The sequence below is a fragment of the Mobula hypostoma genome, chromosome 23, assembly GCF_963921235.1.
Source record: "Mobula hypostoma chromosome 23, sMobHyp1.1, whole genome shotgun sequence".
In the NCBI taxonomy this organism is placed as follows: domain Eukaryota; kingdom Metazoa; phylum Chordata; class Chondrichthyes; order Myliobatiformes; family Myliobatidae; genus Mobula; species Mobula hypostoma.
Genome location: NC_086119.1, coordinates 134,505 through 148,187, shown reverse-complemented (window position 1 = coordinate 148,187; position 13,683 = coordinate 134,505). Strand labels below are relative to the sequence as shown.

General features: G+C 43.0%; 1 protein-coding gene across 2 annotated transcripts in view; it reads left to right on the top strand.

The window, feature by feature from the left end:
- LOC134337106 (integrin alpha-E-like) overlaps positions 1-13,683 on the top strand; it is a 296,891-nt gene that overhangs the window by 180,245 nt on the left and 102,963 nt on the right. For both annotated transcript variants that reach the window (XM_063031953.1, XM_063031952.1), the window contains exon 22: positions 8,634-8,738. In XM_063031953.1, coding sequence (XP_062888023.1) covers positions 8,634-8,738 — 105 coding nt within the window. The remainder of the gene's footprint in view (positions 1-8,633; positions 8,739-13,683) is intronic.

The window sequence follows — 13,683 nt, the reverse complement described above, 5'->3', positions numbered from 1 at the left end:
ATCATAGTTTCCATAACCTCCCTACCTGTTTCCCTTGCCTTACACAATTCAATATCCTTCTCCTTAGTGAATACCGAAGAAAAGAAATTGTTCAAAATCTCCCCCATCTCTTTTGGTTCCACACATAGCTGTCCACTCTGATTCTCTAAGGGACCAATTTTATCCCTCACTATCCTTTTGCTATTAACATAACTGTAGAAACCCTTTGGATTTATTTTCACCTTACTTGCCAATGAAACTGTATATCTTCTTCTAGCTTTTCTAATTTCTTTCTTAAGTTTCTTTTTACATTCTTTATATTCCTCGAGCACGTCATTTACTCCATGCTGCCTATATTTATTGTAAATATCTCTCTTTTTCCGAACCAAGTTTCCAATATCCCTTGAAAACCATGGCTCTCTCAAACTTTTAACCTTTCCTTTCAACCTAACAGGAATATAAAGATTCTGTACTCTCAAAATTTCACCTTTAAATGACCTCCATTTCTCTATTACATCCTTCCCATAAAACAATCTGTCCCAATCCACTCCTTCTAAATCCTTTCGCATCTCCTTAAAGTTAACCTTTCTCCAATCAAAATCTCAACTCTGGGTCCAGACCTATCCTTCTCCATAATTATATTGAAACTAATGGCATTGTGATCACTGGACCCGAAGTGCTCCCCCAACACATACCACCATCACCTGACCTATCTCATTCCCTAACAGGAGATTCAACACTGCCCATTCTCTAGTTGGTATTTCTATGTATTGCTGCAAAAAACTATCCTGCACATATTTTACAAACTCCAAACCATCCAGCCCTTTTACAGTATGGGCTTCCCAGTCTATGTGTGGAAAATTAAAATCTCCCACAATCACAACTTTGTGCTTACTACAAATATCTGCTATCTCCTTACAAATTTGCTCCTCCAGTTCTCATTCCCCACTAGGTGATCTATAATACATCCCTATAAGTGTCACTACACCTTTCCCATTCCTCAATTCCACCCAAATAGCCTCCCTAGATGAGCCCTCTAATCTATCCTGCCAGAGTACCACAGTAATATTTTCTCTGACAAGCAATGCAACACCTCCCCTTCTTGTCCCTCCAATTCTATCACACCTGAAGCAACAAAATCCAGGAATATTTAATTGCCAATTACACCCCTCCTGCAACAATGTTTCACTAATAGCTACAACATCATACTTCCAGGTATCAATTCATGCTCTAAGCTCATCCACCTTTCTTACAATGTTTTAGCATTAAAATAAATGCATTTAAGAATTTTTCCACCTCTTACTCTCTGTTTATCACTAACGGTGTTAACAAGTTTACTATCTCCTTTTTCATCTTTCTCTCCTACATCTGTTCCTACACTGTGGTTCCCCTCCCCCCTTGTATCTAGTTTAAATTCACCAGAGCCTCTAGCAAACCTACCTGCAAGAATATTTGTCCCCCTCCAGTTCAGATGTAAACTGTCCCGCCGGTACAGGTCCCACCTACCCTGGAAAACTGCCCAATTATCTACAAATCTGAAGCCCTCCCTCCTGCACCATGTCTTCAGTCACGTGTTGATCTGCGCTATCTTACTATTTCTAAACCCCCCTGCACGTGGCACTGGTAGCAATCCTGAGATTGCTATCCTGGAGGTCCTCTTTAATTTGGCACTTAACTCCCTAAACTCACCTTTCAGGACCTCCTCACTCTTCCTACCCACATCATTGGTCCCTACATGGACCATGACATCTGGCTGCTCACCCTCCCTCTTGAGAATACTGAGAACTCGATCAGAGATATTACGGACCTTGGCACCAGGGAGGCAACAGACCATCCGCGATTCCCGATCTCTTCCATAGAACCTCTTATCTGTCCCCCTAACTATCGAATCCCCTATCACTACTACTCTCCGCTTTTCCCTCCTTCCTTTCTGAGCTGAGGGTCTAGTCTTGGTGCCAGAGACGCAACCACTGCAACTTGTCCCTGGTAGGTTGTCCCCATCAGCAATATCCAAAATAATATACTTATTATCGGTGGGAACGGCCACAGGGGTGCTCTGCTCATTCTGTCTATTCCCCTTCCCTCTCCTGACAGTCACTCAGCTACCTGTCTCCTGACTCTTAGGGGTGACTATCTCTCTGTAACTCCTGTTTACTTCTGCCTCTGCCTCCTGAATGATCCGAAGTTCATCCAGCTCCAGTTCCCTAACTCGGTTTGTCAGGAGCTGCAGCTGGATGCACCTTTTACAGGTGTAGTCATCAGGGACAATTGTGCTCACCCTGACTACCCACATACTGCAAACAGAGCACTCAACTGCCCTAACTGCTGCCTCCATTACCTACTCCTAAGGTAATTAAATTAATCAAAGAAACTTACCCAGCTTTACCTGACTTGGAGTGAAGCTCGTCCTCAGCCTCTGCTCACTGAAGCCTCTCGAGCCGAAGCCTTCCTACTCTGTCTCCCACTACTCCGTTGCCCGCTACAACGTTGCCTGCTCCGTTAACTTGCTCACATTTTAACTCTCCCGCTGCCTCATGGTCCGACTTTCACGCGCTTGCGCAGTCGTGCTACGTTCAACCGCCGAAGAAATGACCGACCCTTCTCAATCTGTTCACTTTTTAATTTTCCTGCTGCCTCACAGTCCAACTTTCACCCAAGTCCCTTTGCATCTCAGATTTCTAGATTTTCTCCTCGTTTAGAAAATAGTCCGCACATTTATTTCTACTACCAAAGCGCATGACCATGCATTTTACAACATTGTATTTCATTAGCCACTCTCTTGCCCATTCTTCTGATCTAAGTCCTTCTGTAGCCTACCAGTTTCTTCAACACTACCTGCCCCTCCACCAATCTTTGCATCATCTACAAACTTGGCAACAAAGCTATCTATCCCATCATCTAAATCATTGATATACAGCATAAAAAGAAGTGGTCGCAACACCGACCCCTGCGGAACACCACTAGTCACTGGCAGCCAACCAGAAAAGGATGCTTTTATTCCCACTCACTGCCTCCTACCAATCAGCCAATGCTCTAACCATGCCAGTAACTTTCCTGTAATACCATGGGCTCTTAGCTTGGTACATAGCCTCATATGTGGCACTTTGTCAAAGGTTTTCTGAAAGTCCAAATATACGACATCTACTGCATCCCCTTTAACTATCCTATGTGTAATCTCCTCAAAGAATTCCAACAGGTTCGTCAGGCAAGATTTTTCCCTTAAGGGAACCATGCTGACTTTGTCCCGTCTTGAACTGTGTCACCAAGTACACCGTCACCTCACCTTTAACAATTGACTCCAACATCTTCCCAACCATTGAGGTCAGGCTTAAAGAGTGGAGTGACATTTGCAATTTTCCAGTACTCTGGCACCATGCCAGACTCTAATGATTTTTGAAAGATCATTACTAATACCTCTACAGTCTCTACCACTACCTTTTTCAGAATACTAGGGTGCAGTTCTTCTGGTCTGGGTGACTTCTATATACTTGGGTCTTTCAGCTCTTTGAGCACCTTCTCCCTTGTAATAGAAACATAGAAACATAGAAACATAGAAAATAGGTGCAGGAGTAGGCCATTCGGCCCTTCGAGCCTGCACCGCCATTTATTATGATCATGGCTGATCATCCAACTCAGAACCCAGCCTTCCCTCCGTACCCCCTGACCCCTGTAGCCACAAGGGCCATATCTAACTCCCTCTTAAACATAGCCAATGAACTGGCCTCAACAGTTTGCTGTGGCAGAGAATTCCACAGATTCACCACCCTCTGTGTGAAGAAGTTTTTCCTAATCTCGGTCCTAAAAGGCTTCCCCTCTATCCTCAAACTGTGACCCCTCGTTCTGGACCTCCCCAACATCGGGAACAATCTTCCCGCATCTAGCCTGTCCAATCCCTTTAGAATCTTATATGTTTCAATCAGATCCCCCCTCAATCTTCTAAATTCCAACGAGTACAAGCCCAGTTCATCCAGTCTTTCTTCATATGAAAGACCTGCCATCCCAGGAATCAATCTGGTGAACCTTCTTTGTACTCCCTCTATGGCAAAGATGTCTTTCCTCAGATTAGGGGACCAAAACTGCACACAATACTCCAGGTGTGGTCTCACCAAGGCCTTGTACAACTGCAGTAGTACCTCCCTGCTCCTGTACTCGAATCCTCTCGCTATAAATGCCAGCATACCATTCGCCTTTTTCACCGCCTGCTGTACCTGCATGCCCACTTTCAATGACTGGTGTATAATGACACCCAGGTCCCGTTGCACCTCCCCTTTTCCTAATCGGCCACCATTCAGATAGTAATCTGTTTTCCTATTTTTGCCACCAAAGTGGATAACTTCACATTTATCCACATTAAATTGCATCTGCCATGAGTTTGCCCACTCACCCAACCTATCCAAGTCACCCTGCATCCTCCTAGCATCCTCCTCACTGCTAACACTGCCACCCAGCTTCGTGTCATCCGCAAACTTGGAGATGCTGCATTTAATTCCCTCATCCAAGTCATTAATATATATTGTAAACAACTGGGGTCCCAGCACTGAGCCTTGCGGTACCCCACTAGTCACCGCCTGCCATTCTGAAAAGGTCCCGTTTATTCCCACTCTTTGCTTCCTGTCTGCTAACCAATTCTCCACCCACACCAATACCTTACCCCCAATACCGTGCGCTTTAAGTTTGCACACTAATCTCCTGTGTGGGACCTTGTCAAAAGCCTTTTGAAAATCCAAATATACCACATCCACTGGTTCTCCCCTATCCACTCTACCTGTTACATCCTCAAAAAATTCTATGAGATTCGTCAGACATGATTTTCCTTTCACAAATCCATGCTGACTTTGTCCGATCATTTCACCGCTTTCCAAATGTGCTGTTATCACATCCTTGATAACTGACTCCAGCAGTTTCCCCACCACCGACGTTAGGCTAACCGGCCTATAATTCCCCGGTTTCTCTCTCCCTCCTTTTTTAAAAAGTGGGGTTACATTAGCCACCCTCCAATCCTCAGGAACTAGTCCAGAATCTAACGAGTTTTGAAAAATTATCACTAATGCATCCACTATTTCTTGGGCTACTTCCTTAAGCACTCTGGGATGCAGACCATCTGGCCCTGGGGATTTATCTGCCTTCAATCCCTTCAATCCCTTATAATAGTAATAGTAATTATCGTCCTTTGCACCCATTAACATCTGGCACACTGCTAGTGTCTTCCACTGATGCAAAATACCCATTTAGTTCATCTGCCATCTACTTGTCCCCTGTTATTATTTCTCTGGTCTCATTTTCTAGCGATCCTATATCCACTCTCATCTCTCCTATGTTTTACATATTTGAAAAAGCTTTTAAGATACATTTTGATAGTTTGCTAGCTTGCTTTCATATTTCATCTATTCCCTCCTAATGATTCTTTTAGATGCTCTTTGCAGGCTTTAAAAGCTTCCCAATCCTCTGTCTTCCCACTAATTTTTACTTTTTTGCATGTCCTCTCCTTTGCTTTTACATTAGCTTTGACATCTCCTGTACTATTTTGCTGTTTGAGCATTTCTGTGTTTTTGGAATACATCTATCCTGCAGCTTCCTCATTATTCCCAGAAATTCACGCCATTGCTGCTCTGCTGTCATCCCTGCCAGCATCTCCTTCCAATTTACTTTGGCCAACTCCTCTCTCATACCACTGAAATTACATTGGTATGTCCTACCCTTTAACTTAGCACCCAAGTCCCTGAACTGCCTATGCAGAACCTCATCACTTGTCCTACCAACGTCATTGGTACCTATATGGACCACAACATCTGGCTGCTCACCCACTTAAGAATGCTGAGGACTCAATCCAAGATATTGTGGACCCTGGCACCCAGGAGAAACATACCATCCAAGAATCTTGTTCTCATCCACAGATCCTCCTGTATGTTCTCCTAACTAATCAATCCCCTATCTCCACAGAGTGCCTCTTCTCCCTACTTCCCTCCTGAGTCACAGAGGCAGACTCAGTGCCATAGACCCGACCACTGTGACTCCCCTCTGTTAGGTCATTCCCCCCATCCTAAAGTATCCAAAGTGGTATATCTGTTGTTGAGGGGTTTGGCCACAGGGGTAAACTGCACTGGCTCCTTAATGACTTTTCCCTTTCTGACTATCGCCCAGTTTCCTGTGTCCTGTGTCCTGTAACTATCTCTCTATAAGTCGTATCTATCACCTCTTTAGCCTCCTGAATGATCGAGTTCATCCAGTTCCACTTCCAGCTCCGTAAGGTGGTTTGTTAGAAGCTGCAGCTGGATGTACTTCTTGCTGTTGTAGTGGTTAGGGACACTGGAGGTCTCCCTGCCTTCGCACATTCCACAAGACGAGCATTGAACTATCCTGCCTGACATCTCTACCTAGCTGAGCAGATATAAAGAAAAAAAAACTTGAGCTTTTCTTCCCTTTGCTCTCTCTGAGTGAAGCCTCTCTTCACTGAAGCCTCAAAGAGCTAAAGCCTTAAGATCACCACTCTGACTATCTTTACTCAGACAATGGCTGCTGCTCTTGCCTTGGCCTTTCTTTAATTTGCTCTTACTAATCAATCCCAAATGCCGACTGACCGCTGGTCAAAGTTCTATAATGTTGCCACAAACCGCTCCTGCCTTTTATTCTTGGGAGTGGACCTGATTGAAGTCTCCTCCTCTCCAAACTTCCGATATCTGGATTGCCCGGTGGTCAAAGCTCTATCCTTTTAATCTTGATGTATTGATAAAATGGTTTGGGATTCTCTTTAATCCTACTTGCCATGGGCATTTCAAAGGCCTTCTAGTTCTCTTAATTCCCTTCTTAAGCTCCTTTCTATACTTTTATATATAATTTTTAAGGGCTCTGTTTGATTTTACTTCCTTTTACCTTTTTGATTAAATTCACCATGTTCCTCATCATCCAAGATTCTCTTATCTTATCCTTCCTCCTTATTGAAACGTACATATCCTGTACTGTTAGAATTTAAATACCCTCCACATGTCAGATATGCACTTGCCCAAAAATAGCTGTCCCCAATTAATTCTTTCCAGTGCATGCCCAATACTTTCATAATTTGCCCTGACATAACTTCATATTCTCCCACAATGTACGTACTTTGCTTCATAAGACAGTGGTTGGGCTTTGACAATTGTGTCTAGTTTTGGTGACCTTGCTGTAAGGAAAGGTGTTATTTAACTGGAAAAAGTAGAGAAAAGATTCATAATGATGTTGCCAAGACTTTGGATGCTGAGTTATAGGGAGAGGCTGGACAAGCCAAGGCTCTATTCCTTGGAGAGTAGGAAACTGAGAGGTGATTTTATGAATGTGTATAAAATAATGAGGATTGTAGATAGGTTGAATAAACTCAGTCTTTTTTCCCCCAAGGTTGAGGATTCAATAACTAGGGAATGTTGGTTTAGGGTCAGACAGGAAGATTTTGTAGGAACTTGAGGGGCAACTTTTTTTTTACACAAAGGATGGTATATGTGAAATGAGCTGCCAGAGGAAATGGCTGAAACAGGTACAATAACAATGTTAAGAAGACAATGGGCAGGTATATGGATAGGAAAGGTTTAGGAGATTATGGGTCAATGACTGGTAAATGGGACTAGAGTGCATGGGCATTAGGACAGCATGGACCAGCTGGGCTGAAGGGCATGTTTCTGTACTGTATAATTCAATTAATTCCATGGACTTATTTTTCTTCAACTGCTGAATGCTATTCTCTCTATTTATTCCTCATTCCCAGCATCTAAAACTTTTGAGACCAACACAAGTCAATTATTTGTATGCTTCAAGAATTTAGATTCAGACATAGAAAATATTGGAAGTGACAAGTTAGAGTATCTATGGATAAATAAACAGTATTAATATTTTGGTTCATTGAATTTCAATCATTATTTTTATTTTAATTGAAAAGCTTCACTGCTGTCTGATGTCACTCCAGTTAATAATGAATATCTAGAAAGATTGGTAAGACCAGATCCATTTCTACTCTTAAGGTTAGAACATCTTGTTCCACCATCCCAGACATTAAGAATGTATAATGTGATAATTAAAGATCTATTACACATATAAGTTTTATGCAACAAGATACTTACTGTTTCTAGAAAATGCTGGAAAGGTATAACTGCTCATACTGCTAAAGACTGGTAAGAAGCTGCAGAGGGTTGTAAATCTAGTCAGCTCCATCTTGGGCACTAGCCTACAAAGTACTCAGGACATCTTTAGGGAGCAGTGCCTCAGAAAGACAGCGTCCATTACTAAGGACCTTCAACATCCAAGGCATGCCCTTTTCTCACTGTTACCATCAGGTAGGAGGTACAGAAGCCTGAAGGCACACACTCCGATTCAGGAACAGCTCCTTCCCCTCTGCTATCCGATTCCTAAATGGACATTGAAGCTTTGGACACTACTTCACTTTTTTATTATACAGTATTTCTGTTTTTGCACATTTAAAAAAATCTCTTCAATATACATAATTGATTTACTTGTTTATTTATTATTGTTTTATTTTATTTATTATTATTATTTTTTCTCTGTCTGCCAGATTATGTATTGCATGGAACTGCTGCTGCTCAGTTAACAAATTTCACGTCACATGCCGGTGATAATAACCCTGATTCTGATCTGACCTGACCTGCCTTGTGCTTTTGTACTTAATTTGACAGTCTCCATCGCCTATTGGTGTCAAGTGTACAGATCAAGGAACAGCAAACTCCTTGTCATTCCTAAATTGTGACATTTCCCACCCAGTCTTCAAGAGGACTTCACAGGTAAGCAATAAAGTTCCATGTACACATTCACAATTCAAAATTAACATATTCGTATTGATTTTCTTCTATACAGAAGTGTGTACATAGCTGGTCTTCCATTTATGTACATTCAAATAAATACAGTATCTCTCCCCTCTAAGTATATTCACCTACTAATTTTTCACATCTATACATCAAGATAAACATATAGACAGATGTTCACAAAGGTATGTAACACACCCATTAGAACTGTCAAAGAATCACCGAGCATGGAAATAGACCCTTCGGTCCAACTGATGCATGCTGACCAATTGGTTTGCATTTGGTCCATATTCCTATTCATGTGCTTATTCAAGTACCTTTTAAATGTTATTAATGTAACTGCTTCAAACACTTCCTCTGGCAACTCATTCCATGTACCAACCTCTCTTTGGTATGTCACCCCTCATATTCCTACTAAATTTCTCCCCTCTCACTTTAGTCATATGCCCTCTAGTTCTTGATTCCCCAACTCTGAGTAACAAATTTAAAGATTCAAAGAATGTATAAATTATACAACATTGAGATTTGTCTGTTTACAGGCAGCCTCAAAGCAAGAAACCTGAAAGAACCCAATTTTTAAAAAATAAAGACCACAGAGAAAGAGAAAAAAATCTCCAATCATGCAAAAAAGACACAAACCAAATTGAGTGCTTCGATCCAAATCCCCGGAGTGGCCTGGTCAAAATTCATCACATTAATGGGGCAATCGTCGCAGACACAAAGCACAGCATTCGGGGCAGTCTCACAGCCTCAGTGTCGCAGAGAAAGGAGTGAACTGCATTCACCCTATCTATGTCTCACCTGATCTTATATATTTCTATCAGATCACCCCTCATTCTACTACACTCCATTGAGAAACAGTCCCAATCCAGTCAGTCTCCCCATAACTCAGACGCTTGAGTCCGGCCCATCAGCATCCTCATAAAATCTCCTCTGCAGCTGAATTGTACCTTTCTTACAGCAGAGTGAACAAAATTGAAAAGAACATAAGAACATAAGAAATAGGAGCAGAAGTCGGCCATCTGGCCCATCGAGCCTGCTACATCATTCAAGAAGATTATGGCTGATCTGTCTATGGACTCATCTCCACCTACCTGCCTTTTCCCCATAACCCTTAATTCCCCTACTATGCAAAAATCTATCCAACCTTGTCTTAAATATATTTACTGAGGTAGCATCCACTGCTTCATTGGGCAGAGAATTCCACAGATTCACCACTCCCTGGGAAAAGCAGTTCCTCCTCATCTTCATCCTAAATTTACTCCCCCGAATCTTGAGAATATTCCAAATGCATCACGAATGTCTTGTACAATTGCAACATGACATATACTCAGTACCAACTAATGAAGACAAGTGTACCAAAAGCCTCGTCACCACACCATCTACCTGCAACAACATTTTCAGGGAACCATGTACTTGTACTCCAACACTCCCTAGTTCTACGATGCTTCCTAGGGTTCTACTATTCAATGTTTTACTGAAATGCAGCACCTCATACTGCCTTCCTGTTCTGTTCTGTTCTGAGTGTCAGATGTGGGATTTCCAGGAGATTCCCAGCCTCCCGGACGGTCACATCATCACCAGGTGCATCAAGATGCAGCTCCTTAGAGACCGTGTTAGGGAACTGGAAATGCAGCTCAATAACCTTTGGCTTGTTAGGGAAAGTGAAGAGGTGATTGATAGGACTTACAGGGAGGTAGTCACCCCTAGGCTACAGGAAACAGATAAATGGCTGACAGGCAGGAGAGGGAAGGGAGAATGTCAGTTAGTGGTGAGCACCCCTGTGGCTGTCGTCCTCAACAACAAGAAATACTCCTTTTTGTGTACTGTTGGGGGAGTGGAGGGAAACAACCTACCTGGGGGAAGCAACAGCGGCCATGTCTCTGCAACTGAGTCTGGCCCTGTGGCTCTGAAGGATAGGGAACTGAAGAGGGTGGCAGCATTAAAAGGGGACTCTATAGTTAGGGGTTAGGTAGGAGGTTCTGTGGTTTGCCTCCCAGGTGGCAGGGTCTGAAATGTTTCTGAATGCATCCACAATAGCTTGAAAAGTGATTAAGCAGCCAGAAGTCGTGGTACATACTGGTATAAGTGACACAGGTAAAAAAAAAGGAAGGAGATCTGAAAACAGAACATAGGGAGTTAGAAGGAAGCTGAGAAGCAGGACCTGAAGGGTAGTAATCTCGGGATTGCTACTTGTGCTACGTGACAGTGAGGATAGGAATAGAATGAGGTGGCAGAATAAAGTGGACGAACATGTGCCACAATTAGAGATTGGTTGGTATGACGTTGTGGGCATCACTGAGTCACAATTGTAAAAGGGGATTTCAAAATACAAGGCGATTGGTAAAATCAGTTTAGTGTCAGATTGCAAGAGAAGAAGTTTGTTGAATGGCTATGAGGTGACGTTTTAGAGCAGCTTATGCTCGAGCCTACTAAGGGAAAGGCTTTCTTAGATTGGGTGTTGTGTAATAATCTAGTTCTTATTAGGGACTTTAATGTAAAGGAACCCTTTGGAGACTGTGATCATAATATGTTTGAATTCATACTGCAATTTGAGAGGGAGAATATATCAGTATCAATAATGGAATAAAGGGAATTACAGAGGCAAGAGAGAGGAGCTTGCCCAGGTAGAAAATTTACAGGCATCCGTTAGTCTCGTGAGACCATGGATTTGCACCTTGGAAGGTTTCCAGAGTGCAGGCCTGGGCAAGGTTGTATGGAAGACCGGCAGTTGCCCAATGCTGCAAATCTCCCCTCTCCACGCCACCGTTGTTGTCCAAGGGAAGGGCACTAGGACCCATACAGCTTGGCACCAGTGTCGTCACAGAGCAATGTATGGTTAAGTGCCTTGCTCAAGGACACAACATGCTGCCTCAGCTGAGGCTCGAACTAGCAACCTTCAGATCACTAGACCGATGCCTTAACCACTTGGCCACGTGCCAGGTAGAACATAGAACATAGAAAACCTACAGCACAATACAGGCCCTTCGTCCCACAATGCTGGGAGAATATATCAGTATCACAGTGGAATAAAGGGAATTACAGAGGCATGACAGAGGAGCTTGCCCAGGTAGATTGGAGGAGGTTACTGGCGGGGATGACAGCAGAGCAGAGGTGGCTCTGGGAATAGTTCACAAGGCACATGATAGATATATCCCACAGAAGAAGTTGATCTCAAATGGCAGAAGTAGGCAACCGTGGTTGACAAGGGAAGTTAAGGAAAGGGCATTTAAGGTAGCAAAAGTGAGTGGGAAGTTGGATGATTGGGAAGCTTTTAAAATCCAAAAAGAGGCAACTAAAAAGGCTATAAGAAGCAAAAAGATGAAATATGAGGGCAAGCTAGCCCATAATATAAATCAGGATACTAAAAGTTTTCTCAGTTATATAAAGAGTAAAGGGAGGTGAAAGTTGAACCTGGACCACTGGAAAATGATGCTGGTGAGGTAGTAATGGGGGACAATGAAACGGCAGATGAATTCAATGAGTACTTTGGATCAGTCTTCACTGTGAATGATGTTAGCAATGTGCCAGAGGTCCATGAGCGTCAGAGAGCAGTAGTGAGTGCCATTGCTATTACAAAGGAAAAAGTGCTACCAAACTCAAAGGTATTAAGGTGGATAAGTCACCTGGACCAGATGGACTACATCCCAGAGTTATGAGAGAGGATGCTGAAAAAATAATGAATGTGTTGGTCATGATCTTTCAAGAATCACTTGATTCCGGCGTGGTCCTGGTGGTTTGAAAAATTGCAAATGTCATTCCAATCTTTAAGGGAGGAAGACAAAAGGGAGAAAATTATAGACCAATTAGCCTAACCTCAGTGGTTAGGAAAGTGTTGGAGTCTATTATTAAGGATGAGGTTTCAGGGTACTTGGAGACTAATGAGTCAAAGTCAGCATGGTTTCTGTGAATGGAAATCTTGCCTGACAAATCTGTTGGAATTCTTTTAGGAAGTAACCAGCAGGATGGACAAGGGAGAGGCAGTGGATGTCATTTACTTGGATTTTCAGAATGCATTTTTATAAGGTGCAACACATGAGGCTGCTTAACAAGATAAAATCCTACGGCGTTACAGGAAAGATACTGGCATGTATACAGAAATGGCTGACAGGCAGGAGGCAGTGTGGTGGGAATAAAGGGGGCCTTTTTTGTTGGCTGCCAGTGACTAGTGGTGACTTCAGGAGTCAGTATTGGGAGTGCTACTTTTCACATTGTTCAATAATAATTTAGATAATGGAATTGATGGCATTGTGACAAAGATTGCCAGAAATAGGAAGGTGATACAGTTTTACCAGGATGTTGCCTGGTTTGGAGAGTATGCATTATGATCAGAGATTAAGGGAGCTAGGGCTTTACTCTTTGGAGAGAAGGAGGATGAGAGGAGACATGATAGAGGTGTACAAGATAATAAGAGGAATAGATAGAGTGGATAGCCAGCGCCTCTTCCCCAGGGCACCACTGCTCAATACAAGAGGACGTGGCTTTAAGGTAAGGGGTGGGAAGTTCAAGGGGGATATTAGAGGAAGGTATTTTACTCAGAGAGTGGTTGGTACGTGCAATGCACTGCCTGAGTCAGTGGTGGAGGCAGATACACTCGTGAAGTTTAAGAGACTACTAAACAGGTATATGGAGGAATTTAAGGTGGGGGCTTATATGGGAGGCAGGGTTTGAGGGTCAGCACAACATGGTTGGCTGTAGGGCCTGTACTGTGCTGTACTATTCTATGTTCTATTAAAGAATTGGAGTAGGAGGGAGGGCTTCAGATTTTTGTATCCTTGTGCTCTCTTCCAGGGATTGTGGGAGTTGTACAGAAGAGACGGTTTGCACCTGAAGTGGAGGGGGACTAATGTCCTGACAGGAATGTTTGCTTGTACTGCACGGGAGGGTTTAAACTGGAGTTGCAAGGGGTTGAGAACCTGAGTGC